The sequence below is a fragment of the Lycorma delicatula genome, chromosome 4 (genome assembly GCF_047948215.1).
Source record: "Lycorma delicatula isolate Av1 chromosome 4, ASM4794821v1, whole genome shotgun sequence".
Lineage (NCBI taxonomy): Eukaryota > Metazoa > Arthropoda > Insecta > Hemiptera > Fulgoridae > Lycorma > Lycorma delicatula.
The window spans coordinates 164,184,473-164,210,713 of record NC_134458.1 but is presented as its reverse complement, the minus strand read 5'-3'; the positions used below and the strand labels follow the sequence as shown (position 1 = coordinate 164,210,713).

General features: G+C 32.1%; 1 protein-coding gene across 1 annotated transcript; it reads right to left on the bottom strand.

Moving 5' to 3' along the window:
- Positions 1-25,895, bottom strand: LOC142324049 (uncharacterized). The gene is made up of 5 exons (XM_075364646.1): positions 25,642-25,895; positions 19,045-19,278; positions 15,053-15,329; positions 9,537-9,708; positions 1-424 (listed from the first exon to the last, which is right to left on the bottom strand). Exons 1-5 carry the CDS (start codon positions 25,787-25,789, stop codon positions 212-214), a joined length of 1,044 nt encoding a protein of 347 aa, XP_075220761.1. The 5' UTR covers positions 25,790-25,895; the 3' UTR covers positions 1-211.
- Between the last annotated feature and the right edge of the window lie 346 nt (positions 25,896-26,241).

Below are 26,241 nucleotides of genomic sequence, written 5' to 3'. Positions count from 1 at the left end.
TAAGAATAAAAAAATTATAATCTAACATTTTAGAATTAAATACATCTATCATAAAATAACCATGACTTAGAAAAATTATAACATTTTTACATTAAAAAAATTACACAGAAGCATTTTGGAAAGCTATTTCCATTATTGTAAAATTACCAATGCTACAATTTTTTTTTATTGCCAAACATAAAATTATTATATATATTTAAAGTAGTAATCATTATCGTTCATCAGCAGGCTCGGTTTTTATTTTTACTTCAACTTGACTTAAAAGATGTGTCATTTCATCAGAATCAACAACACTGTTCTGAATTTCAAATTCCGTTTCAGCATCTGGATCAGGTTTGATTTGTATATGATTTTGTTGTAACTGGGACTGCTGGTGTTCCTCAGATCCTAATAATCGATGCGATACCATTCTGCTCCAACGATCCTAAAAATAAATTCATGATTAATAATTATATAACAGTAAGAATAATAGCAAGTAAAATCTGCAACACTTATCTGTGAATGAGAAAAAATCCATATTACTCTTCCCACAAGCTGCCTCAATTTTCTCTTTAAATAGTAAATCCCATAAAGTATGAAAAAATATTTAAAAAGCTTGTTTCTTGGTAAGATACTACCACTATCGGCCCCTACATAGTGAGTCTTGAATGATGTCCTCTTGGAACCTGGACGAACCCATTTGCATTTAGCTCTAGCCTCTGTTTGTGTGGGCACTATAAAGGTTGTCTTGTATTTCCCCGATACTCGTGGGACCAAAATTAATAGTACTCAAAAAAATTCTAAGATGGTTGGTGGTCCATGTGAAAAAACCATTACACAATGTCAAATGAAAAGACCTCACTCAGTGTTGTCTAATGAGGATAAGAACTGTACTGAAGAAAATAGTTTAAATGGCGACAAATTCCATCCAGAATATAAAAATATAAGATTTGTTGTAGTTCTAAACAATCAGGAAGGAGGCTCCCTTCAAAATATTTCACCTTTCCACGTAAATAAAGTGATAATGGGTTCAAGTTGATCACTAAATAGGTCAGGAAGTCAACAGACAGATTGATACTGGTCAAAACGTTTAGTGACAAACAGATTCGATTACTCTTGTATCTCGCAAATCTGGGTGGTGCCAACATAAAGGTGATATACCAAAAATCCTTGAATACCAGCTGAAGAGTAACCTTTTGCCAGGACCTTTTGGAGATCGATTGCCAATGAGCTTCGTCTGCAAGTTGTTGTAGAAGTGGAATGTCAGAGCAGAGGAGAAAAACCTACTTTCTCTCTTATACTAACGTTTTCAACCTTTCCATACCACTGGAGAAAATACCATTGGAGTAGGTTACCTGTTGATTCAAGTGCGACCATTCATCCCCAACTCATGGAGATGTTTCCAATGTCGAGTGTATGGCCACACTACACATTTTGTTCAAAAACTACAATACATGCTTGATGTGCTAAAGAGTGTCAGCGATACTAACAGTCAGGAGGAAGAAAAATGTGCTAACTGTAGTGGATCACATTCAGCTCACTCACGAGATTGCCTAACATTTAAAGAAGAGAAGGCAATTCTCAAAATTTGTACCATCTATATCTTCCAGCTGCACGAAGAGAATATAAAATGACCTTGAACTCCCAGAACCTAGTTAAACCAGATGTCTCTTTTGCTGCTGCTACAGCAAAGCAAGCCACTGAAAATGCGAGTCAACAGTGTGGATCCAGCAGTGAGTTACAACAGTTTGTTCAGATGTTATCTGAACAGGCTGCTTTGCTCACAGCCACTATTTCCAAGCTAACTATGAGTTTGTCAAGAAGGTATTTTTGCTGGAAAGACCGACAAAAATTTACCCGAACCACTTCATTTAGTACATCACCAAATAAAATTCCTGCTGCACCAACAACACAAACAGAAAACTACTAAAATGATAGATCCCTACTAGATAGATTTAATTGATCCCTATGAAGGGATCTATTAAAAAACTGTTGGCTAGTAAGGTATATCTGACCTCATAGGCTTCTCCACCACTACTCTGAGGTCTCTTCAAGAATATCGAGGCTGATAAAGTGCCCAAAGAAGCAAAGCACTCCCTAAAAGTAATCAATATTAAAAAAAAAAAACCGGATAATATTTGACAAATAATCTGCATGCAGAGTTTTTTATATAACAGGAAAAGAGTATTGTTATGGGTATAATATTAATCACTGGAATGTTTGTAGTCTCTGTTCTCACCATGAGGATATGGAAATCCTACTAAAGGAAGAAAATCCTTTAATACTGGGTCTGCAGGAGAGTCACCTTCATCCCTAGGATGATGTGTCCTTTTGCAATTATGTCTGCGAAAGATGCGACCATCAAACTAAGGGCAGAAGAGTGAAGGTGCGGCTGTTGTCTTGAAGGAAATTGTATTTACTGCATGTATTCTGATAGTGACAAACATCCCTGCAGTCTCAGTGAAGATATTGGCGCCTTTTAAAATGAGTATCTGCAACTTATATCTAACACCAAATTCTGATTTCGGTGAAAATGATTTATCCAATCTGTTTTCAGAGATTCCTTTATCCTGCCTAATAATTGGCAGTTTCAATGCTAATCACTATTCATGGGGTTCATCATCAAGTTCTTCCTGAGGCATAGTTGATCAACTGCGGCAAACTTAGATCTCTACTTATTGAAAAATAGGTTGTACACATTTATGTCATCTTCATCAGGTACATTTACATGCATCAATCTATCCTTGTGTTCAGCATCCCTACTCCCATGTCTTACTTGGCATGTTTCCAAAAACTTCTTTGGAAGCGATCACAGACCAGTTATCTCAGTAGTAATAGTGATTTGCCTCAGTCAGTCACACAGATCAGTGGTTCAGAAAACAGACTAGATCGAACACAAGGATTCCTTTGACCAATATGACAAAAGTGGTAGCATGATCTGCCAACTTGCCAGTTTACACACCTGATACTTAATAGCACAAAACAACCTATCCCTTTAACATCTGAAAAGCCATGATGGTCTGCTGTTCCTTGGTGGGATGAAAACTAAAGGCGTGCACTCAGGAATCGTTGCAGGGCTTTACATAATTTCAATCGAAGGCCTATGACTGAATTGCTCTGCTGCATCTTTTGCAATGCAAGGGCTGTTTGCCATACAATGTTTTTTTTAAAGGGGGGTAGGCGTCTTCCCCTACGAACAGTATCCAAGAATTTTACGATAGAAAATGCAATACCAGTAGGAAGTGTCCTAATTTTTACCTTGTTTGCCATAGCCATAAAAACTATAACAAACTACATGTGGGAATCTGTTATGTTTTTGTCATTTGTAGATGATTTTTAAACTTACGTTTCTTGTAGAACTTTAGTTATTGCCAAGAGGTGCTCCAAAACACATTAACCCATTTAAAATTGCGGTGTAAAACAACTGGATTCACATTTTCTCCAGAGAAAACAAAATGGATTTGCTTTTTATGCTCGAGGGAACATGTTGGCCCTCAACAGTTTTTACATGGTGAGCCAGTTGAACCATGCATGTGGGTTAGATTTTTGGGATTGTGGTTTGACTGACAACTAACATAGGTAACACATTTAAAGGAGCTGAATGTAAAATGTCTAAATATGCTAGACATGCTGAGAGTTCTATCTAATACTCTGTCAGCTGATAGAGTATGCATGTTGCACTTCTATCAAGCTCTGATCTGTTCCCACTTAGACTATGGCTGCATGGCTTATTTGCAGCCATAGAACAGGCAGCATATTTAGAATGGGTAACTGGTCTAAAGATGCTCAATGCAGTCCATCACTCATTTATCTGTCTTGCTACAGATGCATTTTGCTCAAGCCCCATGGTAAGTTTACTAGTGGACAATGGTGAGCTATCTCTTTGGAATAGACAAAACCAAATGATCTGCTCCTATATAACTTGTATTAAAGTGCATCCCAACCCCATAGGGGAAAGACACCCACCTTGTGATGTTACCAGTTGCTACACCACAAAAAAAAAAAAAAAATCCATAAAAAGCATCAGCGGCCTTTTTTGCTACATACTGTAGATGTTCCTTGAACTGAAAATTCTCCTCAAAGATAACATCCAGGTATTTTTGAGCCATAACGTACTGAATGGGGAGACCAGTCATCTGAACCTGGATTCATCGGGAAGCAGCCAATTGGCCCTTAAGCAACATCATTGTGGTTTTCTCTGGGCATATTAAAGTGCAACCAAATCACCCTACCTTTGATGTGGTGTTCTCCAAACAGCACGTTAATCAATATGAGGAATAGCCAAGATCTATTCCCCCGCTAGCCATCAGAGCTCATCGTCTTTTCTTACCTCTAAATATACAATTACTTCCAGTATCTCCTGTTACTCAACGATATTATCCCCTTTGGTGGCCTTCTCTTGTGAATAATTGCTTTAGTCTTGGTCGATATCAAAAACAGAACACAAATCCGGTTATCTTAGAGAAAAATTTTTAATACTATAAAGAGCATGAATCCTGATGCTGTAATTTATACAGACGGCTCTAGACATGATAATTCTGTTGATTGTGCTTTTGTGGTTGGCAACAGAACATACATGTGCTTCGCTATTAATAAGGCCTTAAATATACTTAGTCCAACATGTACTTTTCTGTTCAGATCCCATGAATGCCTTGCAGGTGAATAGTGCCTCCAGACACCCTGCTGTCTGTGATATACGAGGTGCGACAATAAAGTAATGAGACTGATTTTTCTTTGCAAGATGTGGCAACCCTGCAGCTTGCGTAGGTACACCATCTTTGACCTTGGTCTATAAGCTACTTCTAGTCCTAGTGGCACATTGATGCAACTGCTCAGTCGTGAGTTGTGCTGTAATAAATGAACACGTGTTTGTGTCTCTCATTGCAGAAATGAAACCACAAAATACTGCGCAACGGTATGCCATTTCTTTTTGCGTTAAATTGGGTGAAAACGCGACGACAACTCATGGTAAGCTTCAGAAGGCTTTTGGAGAGGAGGTTATGTCAACAGCTCAAGTTTTTCGGTGGCATAAAATTTTTAGTGAAGGCAGAACGAATGTTGAAGATGAAGACCGCAATGGACGACCATCAACCTCACAGACAGATGTCAACTTGGCCAGGGTGCGTGAAATCGTACGATCTGATCAAAGATTATCCGTGAAAATGATTGCAGAAGAACTCAACATCAATCGAGAAATGGTTCGTCTAATATTAACTGAAGATCTTGGTATGAGAAAGATTTGTCCAAAAATGGTCCCCAAAAATCTCACACAACAGCGAGAAACACGAAAAAATGTGACAGCCGATCTGTTAGAGCAAACGGAAATCAATCCAGATTTGTTGAGCCGTGTTATCACTCAATACGATCCAGAGACAAAACGCCAAAGTTTGCAATGGTGCTCAAAGGGATCACCCAGACCAAAAAAAGCTTGCATGTCAAAGTCAAAAGTGAAATGCATGCTTGTGTGCTTCTTCGATTCCAAGGGAATTGTTCATAAAGAGTGGGTGCCTCCTGGACAAACAGTTAATCAATATTTCTACAAAGAAATTTTAGAAAGACTTCGTAAACGAGTTCTTCGTGTTCGTGGCAACATTGCTGATAACTGGATTCTGCATCACGATAATGCGCCATCCCATACTGCTCTGTCAGTACAGCAATTTTTAACCTCAAAACAAATTTCAGTACTATCACAGCCACCTTATTCACCAGATATCGTTCCGTGCGACTTTTTTCTATTTCCAAGAGTCAAAATGGCGATCAAGGGACACCATTTTCAAACAACACAAGATGTCCAAAAAGCTGTGACGAGGGACACAAACACGTGTTCATTTATTACAGCACAATTCACGACTGAGCAGTTGCATCAATGTGCCGCTTGGACGAGAAGTAGCTTATAGACCAAGGTCAAAGATGGTGTGCCTACGCAAGCTGCAGGGTTGCCACATCTTGCAAAGAAAAATCAGTTTCATTACTTTATTGTCGCACCTCGTACAGTCTGTTACCTTTGAATTGTCTCAGTGTAACACAAATGTGAGCTTCTGCTGGACCTAGTCATATTGGAATTTCAGGGCATGAACATGCTGATTGTGTGGCAAAAGAGGCTTGCTTACAGCATCCTTTCACTAACTGCATTGTTTCGAATAATCTTGTCTATTTTCTGAAGAGGGTGGCTCGTGAAGTGAATGGAATGCAACCATCAACAGTACACAACATCCAGTTAAGAACATTACATCACTGTGGAACTTCTCATGCAGGAATAACCATCAAGAGGAGGTTATTATTTGTCGTTTGCGAATAGGACACAATAAGCTTACTCATGGACACCTCATAAAACAGACCGACGCATATGTCTGTGCACACTTTGACTGCCAACTAATGGTAGACCTCATCCTTGCAGACTGTTTTTCTTATGCACCATTGCGTCAGAAGTTTAAACTAGGGGCTAACATCCAAAATATGTTAGGGAACAACATAACAGTGTTATCAAATTTCTTAAGATTTCTTAAGGCCATGCATCTGAATTCAAAGATTTGATTATTTGTATAATTTTATCTTCTATTTATACCATTTGGCATATGCCAGATGGTAACTTTATTCTTTTAAGTTAAATTTTTAGTGTTACACTCATTGTGGTTTTATTTCACTTTTAACATACATCATAGGTTTTTCCATTAATACTGCATTTTTATATTACTGTCGTTTAGTTTTTAAATTAATCTTTAATTGTTACTTTTTAATATTTATTTATCCAGGCACTGATAATGACATTTTGTTGTATGCCTGGGTAAAAAAATGTTTAGTTCCCAAATGTATGTGAGCACACACACAAATATTCATTCACACAATCTCTCTCTCTCTCTCTCTCAGGAAGCAGAGACATTCTTGACTTTCTTGAGAATGTCCTTATCAATACTTCTTTAATCACAAAATAATGCACACATCATTGGCAGAAGCTAGTGTTCAGACTCAGAAACAAGTATTTGCATTCAAAATAAAACAAGTTCCCATGTGCAGATCATCTTGTAAATCTTTCATAACATTGAAATAAATTTCTAATTATTATTCTGATTGTTTTTGAGAGTTAGGGATTTTGAGTACATCTGTCAAAGGACAACATTCATGTTAGATATATGGAACTCATAAATATCTGCAACAGGATACCAATACAAACACGGACAAATACTTCAAGAGCCAGAGAAAGTTATATGAAAAATGTAAATGAAACAAGTCCCATGTACTTAGATAAAAAGCTTGTGTAATAAATGGTTCTTTTAAAGTACTTGTGCATTCATATTACAACATTTTTAATATATTTTTTTTTTTGTAATATAGAAATACATTTAAATTTATTATCTCAAAAAAATATTTATTTTACTTTGAAGCAATTCAGCACATCACTGAAACAATTCTAAGTGCAAATGAATATAATTTTTTTAAATTTGATTATAATATCATACTTTCAATAATATTACTTTTATCATAATTTGATATATTATAATTATTTCTGTAAGAAATAATATGTTGAGAAAAATTACACAGTTCAGGCAAAGTCTATCACGAAACCTGCAGGACAAATTCTGTCACTACAAATTTAACAGATTTTATCACAAAATTCATCATTTTTGTTATGGACATTAACAACCTTAAATCCGAAGGTTTTACTTACACTTTAATTCCACATGCCTACTAAAAGTGTTATTACAAATTGTAAGCTTTCAACAGTTTCACAATTTACTGGAAAAGCTTAGAATTATATTTGTATGGACGAGGAAAACCACTCTTATATTGCTAACTACAGATGTAGATCCTATATGTAGACAATGCTCCAGGCCAAGTACAGTGTAATGTTTTTGAGAAGAATGATAATCAAATCAAAATAAATTCACAAAGGGCCTTAAAAATGATTCATGTTCTCTTAATATTCTAACTTCATTTTTTCTCCACAGACTACTGGTAAAAATGCATCAATTTTCAGAGAAAATGGAATGATTCTGAAATCATATGTCCAAACCGAAGTGCAATGTCATTGTTGATTAGAGATGAATTCTAAAAAGCAGAATGGAAATTCAAACAGCAAAAGTGAATTCATCTTGTTTCAGCATAATGATCCAAATACCTAATTTAAATCATAATCATTAAGCATTCCTCATCTAACTATCACAAATAATAAATAACCATAAAAAATAAGCCTATTGGTCATGTATTAACCTATTGTACAGGGTGAGCAACTTAAAATCAAACTGAACTGTCTCAGAATATAATTATTTGAGGTCACCTTTAATGCTGCTACTACTAGTTCCCACTCTCGGTTATGTATGTTACTACTCTCCTTCTATTGCTGCTAGTGAACTGTACATGCTTCAGTGCAGTATAGTTTCATTCTATGCACTTTTGTTTCTAAACGCCTTGCTTGACTGATGAAAGGGCTGTTATAGTGGAAGCTTATGTACAATCTGGATCTTTTCAAGAAACATATCAAATATACATGGAAAAATTTTAAAATGCCACTAACCCAGCAAAGAGTAGGATACATGATTTGGTTATAAAATGGTGTACAATGGGTTTGGTTTCAAATGCTAAACAAAACAATTAGGACTCCACAGGCCATAACCAATATCAAAGAAAAATTTCTGCTGGTCCAAAAAAATTTATATATCACAACAAAGTGGTGTAAAATATATCGTGCCGTAAGGTGCTTCATGATTTAAATATGAAACCATATTGTGTAACAACTTTACAACAACTTAAGAGAACATACAAACCAGAACATCTTAATTACTGCAACTAGCTTCTCAAAAACATTGTTGATGGACACATAGACCTGATGATGTGTTTCATGTCAGACAAGGCACAATTTCATTTATCTTGCCACATTAATTCACACACCAGGTATTGGATGATGAAAATCCTCACCAGATGTTTTATCACCCACTTCACAACGAGAAAATCAATGTATGGTGTGCTGTTTCTGGTAGTCATATAATGGAGCCAATATTTTTTGACTGAACTGTCAATGAAGAAGTGTACCAAATAATTTCTGAAGAATTCTACGTTCAGTTAATAGATCAAGTAAAGGAATACACAAAAGATGGAGCATCATGCCACTAGCACACGTTCACACTGCTTTTATAGAACCACAACTGTCAGCAGAAGGCGGTCGACAGTTCCCCAAATTTGACTAGTTATGATTTTATTCTTTTGGGGCTATTTGAAAGATAGATTTTATAAATCAAATCCCCATACTATCAATAAAATGAAGATGAACATTTAACAAAAATCAACAGGCATTAACAATGATTTGTATAAGTGACTCAATATGGTCACATAAGTGCACCGCTGTGCAGAGCATTCACTTTGAAAATCTTCTGTAAATATATGGTATATATGTAAACTTTTGCTAATGAAATACAGAATTTAATTTTATTTAATTTATGTTTTTTTCTTCATTTCATTCATAACTATTCAGTCCGTAAGTTTCGGTAAGTTGCTTTAGTCTGTAGTTTTCTTTATGTTGCTCACTCTGTACAATGACTAATAATGATTTGATTTAAACTTACCTTTATATTATCCTGCATACTAAATTTAAATAACTCATTACCATTACTTCTTTGAATAATTCTAGATGCACGATTGTGTCGATGCTGATAATAATGTTTATGATGATTATGTAATTCCCCTATATGATTACCACGGCATTGCTTACAACATGATCTGCACTTGTTCTGTGGACTACAATAAAAACATTTTGTTATAGCGTAATAAAAATAAAATTAAAAAATTGTAACCAATTATATAAAGAGCTGCAGATAAACATATAAAATTTTTAAAAGATCTAGCTAACAATTTTCACGGAAGGCATCATACAAACAAATACCTAATGCAGATTGTAACATAATTCCATGTAATACAGATCACGTGAATGATAGATTCACTATTTCAACATACTAAGAAGGTGTATTAGTAACTGTCTGGAGGGACTAAGGAAACCATAGAAAATCATCACAGTAACATAATGCAGACAAAATTGATTAATAAAAACAGAAAGTAGTTTAATTTAAGCAAATAAAATCAGTAGTCATTTCTGAAGTGATTAATTGCTATATATTTATATATAATTACATAATACATGAGAATGCAGTATTATATGCTGAATAGTTTTATATACAGAGTGATTTAGGAAGAAAGATAAATAATTTGGTTACCGATTCTACAGTTGAAATAAACAAAAATTTCTTACTTACTTACTTCTTACTTTCTTACTTACTTCTTATATGTCCAGAAATGCTGTCAAGGCTAACAAAATATTTCCCCTGGATTTCTGTTTGCTGGTGAAATTAGGTCACAATGAAATTTTTAAGGCACTATATAAGGGGGTAAACTTGATGCTTTCTAATGTTTTTTGACTTGAAAAATTGAATAAAATAGGTCCCATAACTGTATTTATAAATTAAAATACTTTAATTTACTTTTAAAAAAAATTCTCACTGTGGTTTACACCATATTAATTTACAATAAATGTTTGAAAATTCCAGTATTGACATGGATGCATTTTTCAACTTGTTTCCTTACCTTTTCTGTTGCCGACCTAACGATATATATGCATTCCTTGATGAGGGCAGCAGCACTGAGAATGGGAGCAATCAGTTCATCACGTGCATCTACTTTTTGGTTATATACCTCGCATTTCATCCATTCCCATAAACGGTAATCTAAAGAAGCAAAGTCTGGTGATCCAGGTGGCCAATTTACCAGCCCTCTATATCTAATCCATTTACCAGTAAATTTTTCATCTAAGAACTGTCTTAATTAAGTTGGAAATGCGTTGGTGTTTCATCAAGTTGATAGTACATTCCAATTCAAAATTTTCAGTCACTGCAAGAAATGTTTAAAGACTTCAGATAATTTCTCCCTATGATACATTGTTTCAGTATGAAAGGGCTTATTAATGGTTGTAGATCATGCCATACCAAAAGTTCACGAAAATTGTTGCTATAAATTTGATTCAGCTACAGCATGTGCGTTTTCATTGGACTAAGGGTGTGAATTTCATGTGTCGTTACGCCATTACAGGCAAACGTACTTTGTGAAGATTATATGAACAGAATTAAGTGGTAATTACTGTTAACCCATTGATAAAACTCCAGTTGTCTGGCATGGTCACCGAGCTGAAGGTGTTATTCTGAACATGATAAGGATGCAGTCCATGAGCATGTAATGTCCTCCATACTGTATTTTGTAAAATGTTGAGTTGTGTAGAAATTCTTCGTGTGCTCATTGTAGGATTAAGATACTATACCACTTGAAGAATGTTTTCCCTTTCATCATCATGTACTGGTTGATGTTCAGATTAAACATGAGTGCTGGGAAGTGGGGAATATATAGTGGGGAGAGTTGGGAAGTGTGGAAATATTTTCACGAATATTAATAAAAATTCTAAAAAATACTGTATAGTTTGTATACTTTACTAAAAACAACAGTTTTTAATTTTTACAAATTCATAACATTTTTCTGTTGTTGATTTTTTTTTTTCAAACTTTATTACATTAATTTTCTCAGAATTAAATTCTTTATAACTTTTGATAAAAATATCTACACATTTATTAGTCATCTAAAAATGTTAGATGACTTCAAACCTAAAAAAAATGTTATATTAGTCATCAAATTTTTCTGTTTTAATGTTGGATATCATGAAAGCTATGAGAGATACAGTTCTGGGACTACTTTTATTCAATTTTTCAGTTAAAAAAAAGAAAAGAAACCATCAAGTTTACTCCTTACATAATGTCATAAAATCTCAGTTTGATCTCATTTTACCAGGGGAACTGAAATCCACAAAAAATGCTTCATTAGCCATAACTAGATAACAAAGTATTTTCAGATGTATGTTTGTATAAACATTTTTCCTTATTTCAAGCTCTAGAATCAGTTCCCAAATTATTTCCCTTTCCTCCTAAATTACCTGTATAAAATTACATATGAATAATTAGTGTTTCTTTTTGATCTGCTAATGCAGAATTTTTTAATCCTGTTGAGTAATTTTTAAATAATTACTTAGTTGATTATTCAGTTTTTGTATAGACAAGTGTCACAATCTGTGGAGGGGATAAAAGTTTTCATTCAAAATACACAAAGATTTTTGTTATAACTGTAACAAAAAATATTACCAAACAGTGTAATTAGTACATGCAAGAAATTTATGATAAGTAAAATTAGTGATAATGATCACAAACCTTATTGATAAATAAAAAGTTTTATGTTGGTAGTAGAATTATTTTAAAGTTCATTTGTTGATCTTGTGGATACACTAAATCACTAACATAACTCATAATCACTTAAATGGATTAAATCTTTCATGGTTAGGTAAATCATTAATCATAAAATTGGCAGCTTATTTCAAAATTTACCCTTATTCCCCCCCCCCCCCCTCAGCTGTACAGTTCAGTTATACCAACTGTATACTACCATTAGGGAAAGTATACTGATCAGGCCAAAATTTGCAGGGTCAAGGTTCAGGTCAAAATAGAGTCAAGGTTTTTGCAGATGTTATAGTTTCATAAACCCCTTTAACAAAAAAATAATAAAATGACTATTTTAACAGAGAAAAATTCCAGAAAAATGTAGGTTTGTGTATAAGCATTAATATATGTTGACCTGTTTTTTTCTTTGTATGTCCAAACTGGACATATCAAGGTGGACTAATTTGGAATAATTTGACATAATGATTTCTGTATATGGGGCACTGAAGCCATTTAATTTTGGTGAAATTTGGTTGAAGCAGAGGATGTGAATCTTATGGGTCTCCTGCAACTCAAAATTTTCTTTAAAGGAAAGATAAGTTTTTATACATAATTTAATGTCCTGATGGTCTTCGGTCTTGTTCAAACCCCCATAAAAGGAAAGGGACAATAAACCTTTTTTCTGGACTCAAAGTTACATTCCTGTATTAATTAGAGGATTCTATTACATTAGTATGTTAGTGAATTAGTAATATGTTATTAGAATACCAATGTGACATTCCTAATGTAATCGTGTAATTGAAGTATTTTTCCAGCGTTCAAGTAGTCAGTTATTTTTACACAGATTTGAATACTAGATCATGGATACCGGTGTTCTTTGGTGGTTGAGTTTCAATTAACCATACATCTCAAGAATGGTCGAACTGAGACTGCACAAGACTACACTTCATTTACACTCATACATATCATCCTCATTCATCTTTTGAAGTATTATCTGAAAGGTATTTACCAGAGGCTAAACAGGAAAAAGAAAGAAGTATGTATTTGGCTATTTCATTCAGGTTTGGGAGATAATAAGCTTCAATTTTTGCTTTTTTTCTCAGGTTTTGTTTTGCTTGATATCTTTTCAGATTAGATTAACCAATTTTTATGAAATTTTATATGACTTCTGAATATAAAGCATTGGCCAATTATTTTGGTTACAGTTTGTCATAGGGAGGAAGATATGGTTAATAGGATCCTGTATTTTTAAATTTTACTCAGAGCAGGATAATTTTTTATATAACTCTTTACTTGCACACTTACATAATTCAATGTTTCACTTAATTTTAGTCCTACATAATAGTCTGTCGAAGGCAAAGGCTTTGGTAGAGCATAACTTTCACAGCACACCTGAGAAATTTATGCAACTCTTAGCTGCTTTTTTTCAAATTACAATAATATTTAAAAAATAATGTATTTTTTGTACATTAAAAAATGGTATCAATTGGTATATGCATTACCTACAAAGAAATACCAGTAGTATATAGTGAAACCACACCCACAGTGTCCTTTTATTATGGCTGTCAATGAAAACTGGATGTCAGCATTTATCCCTTCTTTATACTCTTCAATTTCCAGAATGCTATTCCCCGAAATATTCCAGTATTGCAGAACTCTCAGATTGTAAAGAAATGTTTATATAAAGTTTACTGTCTTATCTAGAACCCAATATCAGGTTTACTGAAGAAAATTATCCAACAATATGCTAAGTATGTGATTTAATGAGGATTTCATTATGTATTTTTTTCTTCAACAAATTCTGCTTTTAGCAGAATTAAAATCTAAATTCATTTTTAATATATTGTTTTTTTTTTAATTATCATGTAATTAATTATAATATAATTATAACAATACCAATACTTTATACCTTCATAAAACAACAGTTGAAAAAAATAATACCTTCACAAACTTTAACCAACACAGTTCATCAGTTATTCGATCACATCTACAGGATTTTGCGCTGGACATGTAGTTGGACCACACATTGAATGAAACTTTATTGGCAAAATCACCAGGGCAAAATTTGTTTAAAAAATTAACAAAACAATCAGTATAACAACAGAACAATTACAATCAGCTAGGATAGAAGGAGAATATCTGATATCTTATGGGGAATGCTCTTAGATGGTTTGCAGTTGGGGTATATAATTTAAAATAAAGTTAAGTTTTTACAATGTTTTTGAGAGAAACCTTTTTACAAATCTTATATATGAAGAAAAATAAGCTCATCTGGTAAACTCTTATCTTCTCAGACTACCAAGCTTCACTTAATGTAATCAGCTCTCACCAGTTCAATTCTCACAGCTTGTTTGGGAGTATTAGCAATTACTTTGTTTCATGTTGGCTGTGGTTTTTAATATTGTTAAGCTGTATTCAATCACACGGCATTGAGTTATTGAGAGAAACAAGGAAGTGTACTTGCTGGGCAGAAGAATCAACAATTTCCTTTACTGGGAATCATTTTATCACAGAGAAGGGAAAAAATGGTAGGTTTCCTTACATATTGAAAAAGTTCTTATTTAAACAAATTACATTTTAAAAAAATTATAAGCTCACACTTATTTAAAATAATTACGGTTTATATGTTAAATAAATTCTTAGGTGGCAATCTATTAAAAATCATAAACACTACCTGGGTAATAAATCAAACAAGAAAAGCAACTTTGTTCAGTTTATGTATAAATTAAAAAGTACAATTAGAAAAAAGATTTTTTATAAATGACAAAGGGGTAGTATTTCTGCCTTTGAAACAATTCCCCTCTTAAATTATTGTATAGCTGAGTTATCACACACACCTTGCTGTTGTTGTTGTCACTGTTGGTGGATTTGTTGTTATAGATGCTGTTACAGCTGCTTTGGATGATGATGTAGTCTTACAAGAAACCGTTTTTATAATCAAAGGTGGTTTTATAGTAACTGATACTGGATTATCTACATTATTCATAGTATTAACTTTATGAAAGTTTCGCATATGTTTATAATAATCACTCTGGTCAATATATATGCAAGAGCAAGCATCACATCTTAAACAATCTTCCATCCTGATTTTGGTTAATCCAATGGCTTTCTTTTCTAAAAACATTAATAAACCATATAATTAACGTGTATTAAAAGTAATACATCTGAATAATATTTTTTTTAAAGAGCAATAACCTACTTCTACATAACCTTAAGAAAAATTATAAATTTCATTGCAGCAGCTTTAAACTACCAAAAATAAAAAATAAAAAATTGTTTTTTATTGACTTCAATGTCAATATTCTAAAATCTTTAAATGTAGGAGGCAGATTTTTGAAAAATTAAATCATTATAGTAATTCTACAAAAAGAATTTCTTTTATCAAGATTAGAGTAATGTATGACAATAAAAAGATAATTTAAACTTTGTTGCAAAATTATATTATAATTTTTAATTATTTTATTACTTAAAACATTTAATTTTGTCATACATTAGAAACATAAAAAGGTTTGTAAGAAATCAGCAATGGTATATAATATAATGGATTATAAATTAAAATTGCTGTTAATAAGATAAAAATAATTATTATTATATTTTCTACTAAGAACACTATGATTTCTATGTTGAGTACTGTTTACCTTTCTTACCTTCAATTTTTTATTATATGTTGATGCATTTCAGAATAACTTCATTGTCAAAACTTATTGTTCTACTCAATAAGTAAAGTAACTTTACTCAAATAGTAATACAATAAGTTTTAACTATGGGGTTATTCTGAAACATGTCAACATATAATAAAAGAATGAAGCTAAGAAAGATCAACAGTTCTCAACATAGAAATCATAAGTTAATTTTTTTCATTAATGTAGTGTACATAACATAGGAAATCAAAATAAAATAAATTAAATTTAACTGAGATCTTAATAAACAGATTATGTGTATTAAAAACTTTGTCACCAAATATAAATTCTCAGCTAAAGAACATCCAGATTTGAAAACACGTAAATAAGGATGAAGCACCGCACAAATTATAAATGCTATAAATATATGGTACACTAGTAGTTAACTCTTCAGTTCATAAGTTTGCACACATTATAAAGATAAAAATTTTGCCATGGCAATCTATATACTGGTTAAGACTACAATACTTCAGCAGGAGTCATCTAGTAATCTTTAAAATAAATTTTATACTCTATTCTTTATACAGCTGAAAAATAAAATAATAATCATCATACGTTATCTACCCTGTAATAGATCCTTGTACTGGACCCATCTTTATTCTCCTCTCTTCCAAGATAAATTTTTAAGATCCTGATAGCTTCCACTTCCTTTTAAATTGTCTGTAATTTTAATTCTTTTCTGGCCTCTCTAATTTTTCACCTTTTAATGCTGTTATAATCAATCCTTCTCCAATAAAATGTACTGGTCAGTTAGCTTTCCTAATCTGAATTGTTCTGCTTAAGTTTTTATTCCTGTTCACTCTCCTCATTACTTGTTCATTTTTCACTGTTTTTCCATTAACTCGCATATGCTCACATTTTAAATGTCTCAAGTATTTATTTTTTTTTTTTTTTTTAGTTTCCATGTTTTACATCTATAGAAAAATATATTCCAAACATAACACTTTATAATACACTTCAAAACTAATTTCATAAATATATAATAACTTAAGAACCCTAACTACATAATAACTGTTTCTGCTAAATGTTATAATTATTTAGTCATAGTTATCATAACATTTTTATTTTGTTTTCACTTTTGCAATCTTCTAAACATACCTAAACATTTGTACTGTTTAATTTTTTAAATTCTTTTTTCTTTTATACCAGAAATTTATTGGCTTGTTGTCTTCTATTTTCATTACTTTTTTCCTAACATTCATTTTCATGCCGTACTGCAACACAGTGCCTTCTAATTTTGAAATTTCCTGTTGAATGTCCTATACTTCAAATCCTAAAGAAAAAACTATGCCATCTGTGAATGTTTTATAATTTATTCTCCTTTATATATTAATCATCTCCTAATTCCTTTTCTTCTAGAGCATTTCTGTTCATACCTTTTGTTGGTTCATTTTTTATTCTATTATCAGAAAGGAAATCTGTGATATGATTAATATAATACAGTCAAAAATATGTGAATTAATCTTTTAATGTATTAATGCAAACGGGGTATTTGATAAATTTATGCAAAAATAAAGAAGACAATTTTTCAGGAAAAATCTCGTTTTTGTTTTTTAACATAATCTTCTTTCAAGCCTATACAGTTAGTCTACCAATGCTCAAGCTTTTTGATCCCATCCTTATAATATGACTTGAGCAAGTCTTCAAAATAGGCACCATTTCACTAATAACTTTATCATTTCAATTAAAGTCACATCAGTAAGCCATTTCTTCATATTTGGAAACATATAAGCCAAAAGTGATAAGCCTGGTGAGTAGACGACGCAGAAGAATTTTGAAATGTAATTTGAACAAAGTCAATACAGTCAAAATTTCTTTAAAGGATGAATTGAAACAGAAACTATCAGCTAGGGCAGAAAGATCTGATATCTTACATGGAAAGTTCTAAAATGATTTGCAGTCGGGAGTTTAAGTTAATGGGTAGATAATTTAAAATAGTTTTGCTGGCATAGTCATAGAAGAGTGAGCTGATATATTCTCTAGTGAAAAAGAACCTTCTTTTTTGTTAATTGTGGTCATTTTTTTTTCTTTCCCATTTAGATGATCTGGTAAAGATGCATAATATTGCCCGGTTATTGTTTTAACCTTCTCCAGAAAGTCAATGAAGATTATGTCATAAGCAACTCAAAAGACAATGGTCATAAAATTTCCTGCTGATGGAATGGTTTTTGCCTTCTTTGGAGCGGTCTCCCCAATCACAACTCACTGTTTCAACTTTTCCTAGGCAGTAATGATGTATTTAAGTTTTATCAATTGTTATGAAATAGTGCAAAAATTCCTCTCGATTATATAGAAAGAGGCACAAACCATGCTTAGAAATATTTATTCATTTAATCTTTTTATCAATTGTGAGTGAATATGGCACCGATCTTGCAGACAGTTTTCACATATTAATGTAACATCCAATCCACCTGTTCATTTGAAATGCCTATTGTCTTAGCAGTCTCACGCACATTCAATCTTCTATCCTTTTTCACAACATGGCTCTTTTTTCAATATTCTCGGCACCTGTAATCTCAATAGGCTGACCAGAAAGTTTAGCATTGTTTGTGCTCCATGACCACTCTAAAAATAACCAAATAACTTGTAAACTGCCCAACTAACGGTCCTAATTAATGGAGACAATTAGGTCATTATGTATTTATCCAGCTTGGCTTTAAATAGCTGCCATTTTTGAATTTCCAAAAATAAAATGTTCAATATATTTATTTTGTAGATGATGTTGGGTACATGTACACCAAATTTCATTAAAGATTTAATTGTTCTTAAGATACAGAATTTTATTGAAAAAACACAAAATGTTGGGGAGATAGAAAATGAAGCAAGATAGGGTACTTGTCCACATGAACTTTTTTTATTTAATTTGATGTCCTGAATCAGTCACTTAGGTTTGATCAACATCTCACAGGGCACTCTCTGCATAACCAAATATTTTCAATAAAACTTTTGATATAATCCCATTAATACTGATGGGTATAATAATTTTCCAAAAATCTCAGTGCTTAAGTCAGTAATGAAAGCTCATTAATACTTTGCACCAAGAGTTAAAAAGCTGGCCATAAAGAACTACTTGCCACATTGTCATATTTAATAATTCTTATAAAAGGTATAATTTTATTTTTAAATAAAAGAAACATTAAATTACTTACGTGCCGCTGCAGTAGGTCTTTGTTTATCTTTGGTATGAGAAGACTGAGGTGACTGTACTGTTGCTGTTTGCTTACTACTTGATATAAGTGACTCAGGGGTTTGATGACTTCCATTTTCTGAACTTGATGATGATTTATTTGAATCTGATTCACTTAACGTATGAATTTGTAGATGTAATTGATAAATCTGTATGTGACCAAATACTTTACCACATTTTGGGCATTCTATGTGTTCTGTAACATAATGTAAAAATATATAAATAATTATAAAAAATTGTTTCCCATATTTTAACCTTTAACTAGTCAAAACACCCAAGTATTCGCAAAACTCTACTGATACAGACAAATTTATGTATTTAGTAAATTTAAAAATTGACTTGTAACTCTAACACCTTACAAGATAAAAATTTTGTATATAATTTTTTTTTAAACTTATATTTCACATAAACTGAACTTCCGAAAGGATTTATTTACATATATGGTGTTTTTGGCAGAGGATTTAAGACAATTAAACATACAAGAAACTAGAAAATATTATTTACTTAAATTTTCCCAATTATACTGTACAAATATCTTCAGAAGTTTTCACCAAAAAGTGGAGAGAAAACTGTCAAAAACTGATAAAGCAATTCATAATGTATATGTTTGCAATAATGTCTTCAATGCTTTGGTGTGCCAATTAAATCATTCTTCTTAAAATGTTCAAGAGCAATCCAATACATCCATGGCTGTGAACAATGGGTATTATCAGTATTTATCTAATTGATTAATTTACATGTAAAAAATAAAAGAACAATAAAACCAAACCAATTATTTATTATTGCTTGTTTAAGCAAGCAATAACCTCAGAATATACTAAAAGCAAAGATACAAAAGCCAATTAAAAAAACTATATGGGTGTATATGAATTTAAAAAGTAGATGCAACAAGTTCTTTGTAGGAAGAAGATTCGTAGATGGATGACAGGAACAGAATTTGCCTAGAAGGCACATCAGAGTAAAAATCAAATTAACTAAGTTCTATATATAGGACACACTCGTATGAAGACTAACACAAAATCTGGCATTTGTAAAGCTTTGAAGATTCAAAAGATTAATTGTAAACAATTAATCTTTTATTATGTAACAATTAATCTTTTCATTAAAATGAAAAGATTCAAACCAGTCTGAATGTTTGATTTAGTAATGTACACAAAAATAAAGTACCTAAACAAGACAAAATTAGTATTAAAAAATCTTATAGGATTTACTGACGTAAAATGACCACATATTACCTACTGTTTTGCAGTTAATCTAACAGTAATAGGTTAGATAATTCTCATATATATGTGTGTATATATATATATATATATATATATATATACACACAATAACTTGAAAATTAATCTGAATACGGGGAATTTGTTGTTTACTTCTAAATTGTGGTTACACTGCTTAACCATACTCATTCTTTAAGTTGTGTAATGTGAGGTTATTGTTCTTTGGTTATTTAGCAATTTTCATGTTAAAAATAGTGTTTTGTGAAAGTTTATTTACTTTATTTTTTTTTTTTAAACCATACTTTCATATTTTTTGTTCTGTTCGTATGTCTTAAATATATAATGATGGTCATAACTTTAAGAAAGCATTAGAAGATTATCTCTCTGCATATAATAGTATGACACAATGACAAATAGCTTCTGGGTGTGGTGTTGAACTAGGGACAGTGAATGTGAGAGGAATAAGGAGGTTTAGTCAGTAGTGCGCAGGTACACATATACACTTAACTTCTTGTGGAACTGTTAGCAAGCCCGACACTGCCTTAGCACCCATAAATGGGGTTCCTCCACCTCGTTAACAAAAAAAAAAGGCTGTAAAAGAAAACTACTCCAACATAGGATCGGTTATTAATGAGAAAAAGTAAGCTTGATCCAAAATTATCTACTGTATACTTAAATCACAGGTTAGCAACCAGTGGAACAGATTTAAATGTGACAATGGTTAGGCATAGACTTCTTGCAGCTGGACAGAAGGCTCGTCAGCCAGCTAAAAAATGGCTTTTAACACCAGCAATTTTCAAAACAAGGCTCTTATGGGCCAAAGCACATGCTAACTGGACCAAAGAAGACTGAAAAAATGTTGTGTTTTCCAACAAGTCAGATTTTTATGTTCACAGGCAAGGGGTTCCATATGCTAGAAAAGTATCAGATGAAAGGGCCTTTCACTTTCAGAACATAAAATAAATTTGCAATAAAACAAAAAATATGTGAAATATTAACCAATTTTTTATTTTATTTTGAAACTTATAACATTGCATTGTGTTCGAAAAACAATATCAGTCATATGGCCTCAAAGGGTTTGCTTGACGTCGCCAAGTCTATCAACAAAATTTTGTGTGATTCTTTCGCACGAGTCAGCTTGAATTCCATTAGGAACGAGTCAAATATTTGCTTTCAAGTCACCAATCAATAGTAACAGTTTGTGGATATAGACTTGTGACAACATTAACCCCAGAGAAAAACATCTATGGGAGTCAAATCACATGATCTCAGTGGCCAACTGACATTACCGTTTTATGAAATTATCGAATCACCAAACATTTGAAGAAATAAATGAATTGTTTCAGCAGCTGTGCAGCATATGGTGCCATCCTGTTGAAATCACATCTCATTTAAATCAAAATTTTTCAAATTTGCAAACAAAAAATCATTAAGCATAACTACATAATGTTCACAATTTACCATATACCATCTACTAGCTCATATTTGAAAAAAAATGGGCCAATGATGCCACCAGGCCATAATCCACACCAAACTGTAACATTTTTAGATGTAATGGTTGCTGTTTAATCATTTGTGGATTGGAATCACCCAAAATATGGCAATTTTGCTTGTTTATAAAGCCATAAGAGCCAAAAATGAGCCTGATCTGAAAAGGTGATTTTTTTAAATGAAAATTTAGATCCACTTTGGGCTGTTCTAGAGTCTAGTCAGCAAACCATCAACCAACGAATGGTCCCATGGATTTAATTCTTGAGTCAGTCGAATCTTATATGGGTGTAGGCCACGATCTTGACACAAAATTCACAATGTTGTTGTTGAAGAGCCCAATTCTACTGAATAATGTGATACCAATAGATTTAGGTTTTCATGAACACTTGCACTTAAGCAGCAATACTCTCTTGACTCCTGGGATTTTTTTTGTGAACTGGTGTTTCAACATCAAGTAGAAAAGATTCTCTTCAAATTTTTTAACCAAACGATGAACTTAGCTTTTGTATGGCTGATTAAGCACACCTTAAATATCACAACGTGCATGATATGTGCTGTAACTGATTCCATACTTAGATAATAAATTTTTATCTTTTGTAAATGTTGTTGAGGCATGTAGCGTTCCTGATGATTTGTCATAAGCTACTGAAAACAAATGATGCTTGAAAAATTAAAAAAAAACAACATTGCCACCATAATCTGTCAGTTTTTTGCACTCAATTTGAAAGACCTCTTACATCACCGGCTCATACCTAACAATCAGTTTAACATCGCCAGAAAAATTGTTTTGTGGTTGTTTCTCATTTGAAGGCCCTTGTACGTTACTTCCAGTAGATAGTATATTGAAAAGTGATGGGCATATCAAGATTTTGAGGGAGAGTTGTGACAAAAACTTCAACAAAAATTTTTAGAAGGCAACAAGCATTCTATTACGATTTGGCACCATGCCATACTGCCAAAAAAGTGGAAAAATCTTTCAAATAATGAAACATTAAAGTGCTCTCGTGGCCAGGCAACTCCCCAGACTTAAACCCAATTGAAAATCTTTGGGCAATAGTCAAAAAAACTCTTAAAAATGAATTGTATCATAAAAATTGACCTCATTAATTAACAGTAATTCATTAATTAACCTCATTAATTCAGTATGGTTTCATGATGAAGAAATTAAAAAATGTGTAGTACGCTTGTGTATTTAAGAATAAAGGAGGGCATATTAATTACTAGATATTTACAAACTGTGCCGGTATGATTCTTTTTTTCTAAATAAAGTTACTTTTTATTAAATAGCATCTGTGTTTGAATTAATTTACATGATACTGTGTGTTGTGTGTGTATATATGACCAAATGTACCATGACCAAATTAACACTGCATCTGGAATTGATTGATACAGTGCTAAAATCAATACCAATCTACAGTGCATCCAACTTAACTTCACATGTAGGAGGAGAAAACTAACATCTTGATATTGAAGTAATATACTTGTTTTTATTTCATAAAATTATTTAATAGCATTGCTAATAATACTTCCACCACTTTCGCTATGAATATACAGTTTTCTCATAATTGCTGACTAACCTTGTTTAGTTTTAACTGTTGGAATATAAATATTAAAAACATGATGACATTGACTATAAAATAATAAAAGAACTAGTAGACTAATTTTAACAATAAAACTAAATTTCATTAATAAACAAAGCAAAATTAAATATTAATATCCATACTGAATACAAATAGTAATAACAACATTTGTTATATTTATTAGCAATGATAAAAGAAAATAACAATGCTTAATACCGGGTTTAATATATACCAATGCTTAATATATTACCAGGTGTATTGGATGCTTGGAACTGATTTGTATTCGTAACCATATGATTGTGGAGTCAATTGGTTTTTTATGTACAATGTCAACTTAGCCACACCTATAGTGTTTTATATAAATATATATATATGAAAACGTATATACAATAATGTAGATATATATTCATATATTTGTATAGCAATTTTCTTTAATTTTATTGATCATATTTACAAAAGGTTATGCTGTGATGGGAAGTGGTTCCTGCTACATGATGTAAGACAAAGAAAAAACAGATGATTCAACATCTTGAGATCCTTCATCTTCTATTATGTACTCAACAAACTTGAACTACTGTTGTACTATTTCTTCAAGAAAGAATAAACAAACAGCAATGGAAGACAATTTTATACAACATAAAATTATTTTGGATTTTTCCTGCACTGGCAGACTGTTAATGTAAAATATAAATTAAAGAAATATTTATTATTTAATAATTATTTCTCCACCACTGTAATGATAAAAAATTGAGCAAATATTGTAAATACAATTTCAATTGCCTAAATTTCATTTTGATACAATAACAGCTATCAACATGGTTAACCAAAACTATAAATAATGACAGCTAACAATTATAAATAAAAGTACAGACTGACTATGTGGTTTTAATATTTTGATTTACTGTTGTAACTTATATACTTCTTTCTTTTCCTGATTAGCCTCCGGTAATTACCATTCGGATAATACTTCAGAGGATGAATGAGGATGATGTGTATGAGTGGTAAATGAAGTGGTCTTGTACAGTCTCTGTTTGACCATTCCTGAGATGTGGGGTTAATTGAAACCCAACCACCAAAGAATACCGGTATCCACAATCTAGTATTCAAATCCGTGTAAAAATAACTGAATTTACTGGGACTTGAATGCAGGAACTCTCAACTTCCTAATCAGCTGATTTGGGAAGACGCGTTCACCACACGACCGACCTGGTGGTTTTGTAACTTATATACTAAATGTAATGTTTATTACTCATCATCAATATCAGATGATATGTACATTTTGAGTATTCTATAGTGCACCTCAGAAATTTGTTTACAACACATGGTAAATTCAGCACACAAAATTCTTCAACAATGGTACCAACCTTATTATTAATTACCACATTAAGATCACAATGTTGCTAATTTCATGGTAAATAAGAGAAAGAATAGATAAAAATATCAGAAAAATGAAGAATAGAAAACATTTAACAATCTGTCAAGATCATATGAAGAAGGTGAGTTTAGAAGAGAAAAGTTTATTAGTTTTTAAACAGGATGTTAGTTTCATTATTGCAGGAAAGAGGGTATAATACACAGAGAAGGACAAAAGATTAGAATACCTCACCTGATTAGGCTTACTGACAATGGAATTATAATAAATGTAGCAGAGATTATACTTCCTGCTAACCGACTATTAGCAATGTTTGCAAGCAATAAACAGATTTACATAACATCAGTAATAAAGGAAATTATAGGGAGGACATGGTAAACAATTCAATTAAATTTAAAAATTTATAATTTCAAAAAAGTTCTGATGACACTTAGGTCTAATGGTAATATATTTTTTTTTTTGTTTACTTCATTCACCCTTCCTGTGGAAATTTATTTTCTCAGATTCAAGGGTGAAAATGAGGTTAGAGAATTAAAACTCTTAATATCCAAGTAGTTTAATTATGTTAGTTCTCGATAATATTAAGGAAATCTATCATTTGATGTATTATGACTTTTATTAGAAGCCTCTCAGACTCCCGACTTATAGATTTTTGTTGGGCAAAATTAAAAAAAAAAATAACTGCATTAACAGTTTTTGTATGAATATAAAATGTAACCATTCAAATGTACGCAATAATGCATTTTTAAATAATTGCGAAAGTTCATTCAGTCTTATAATAATACCTTTAAAAAATAACAGGCTAATAAAATATTCTACTGATAGTAAAATAACCATAAAAAAAGCTTGATTAGTCACTTAATTGTCAACCCTTTCATATTAAGTACATGGCATACCTTTCTTTCGAGGGTTCAAATGGACCTCTTGCAAATGCTGAAGCTGTTCACGTTTACTGTAAAATTTCTTTTTACAAAACGTACAATCGTAACCAAGATTAAGTCTTTGGTAAAGTATTTGCTTACGAAAATCATCAATAACAACCATACTGCAAGCTAACGCGCTAGCTTCTATCGATCACAAACCCCCATGACGTCACACATGGTACTCACAGCTGTCGAACCATTCCAAAGAGCAGTTATTTTTGTGCGCTCTCCCCATAGATAGTGATCATATGTCACAGAGAAGCTTAAAATACGTACCGCAGATGTGCTCTAGCCTCGCACCAGGTCAATTACAAAATGCATTTAAATATACAAAGAAGTCTTCTCGTAGAATTTGCGGGTGTTTTAAATCGTAGCTATTAAATAACAACCCTTGACAATATAGTGTTGCTAATAAAAACCATGTTTACTAGCCAAAAAAAATATTAATACGAATAACGATTTTTTGTTTGTTTTCATAATTGTACAAATACAAATGACTTAGCTTCGGGGCGTTTTTTGATGGCCAGCATCAGGTAGTTACTACTTTTATACGGATTTGAATACTAGATCGTG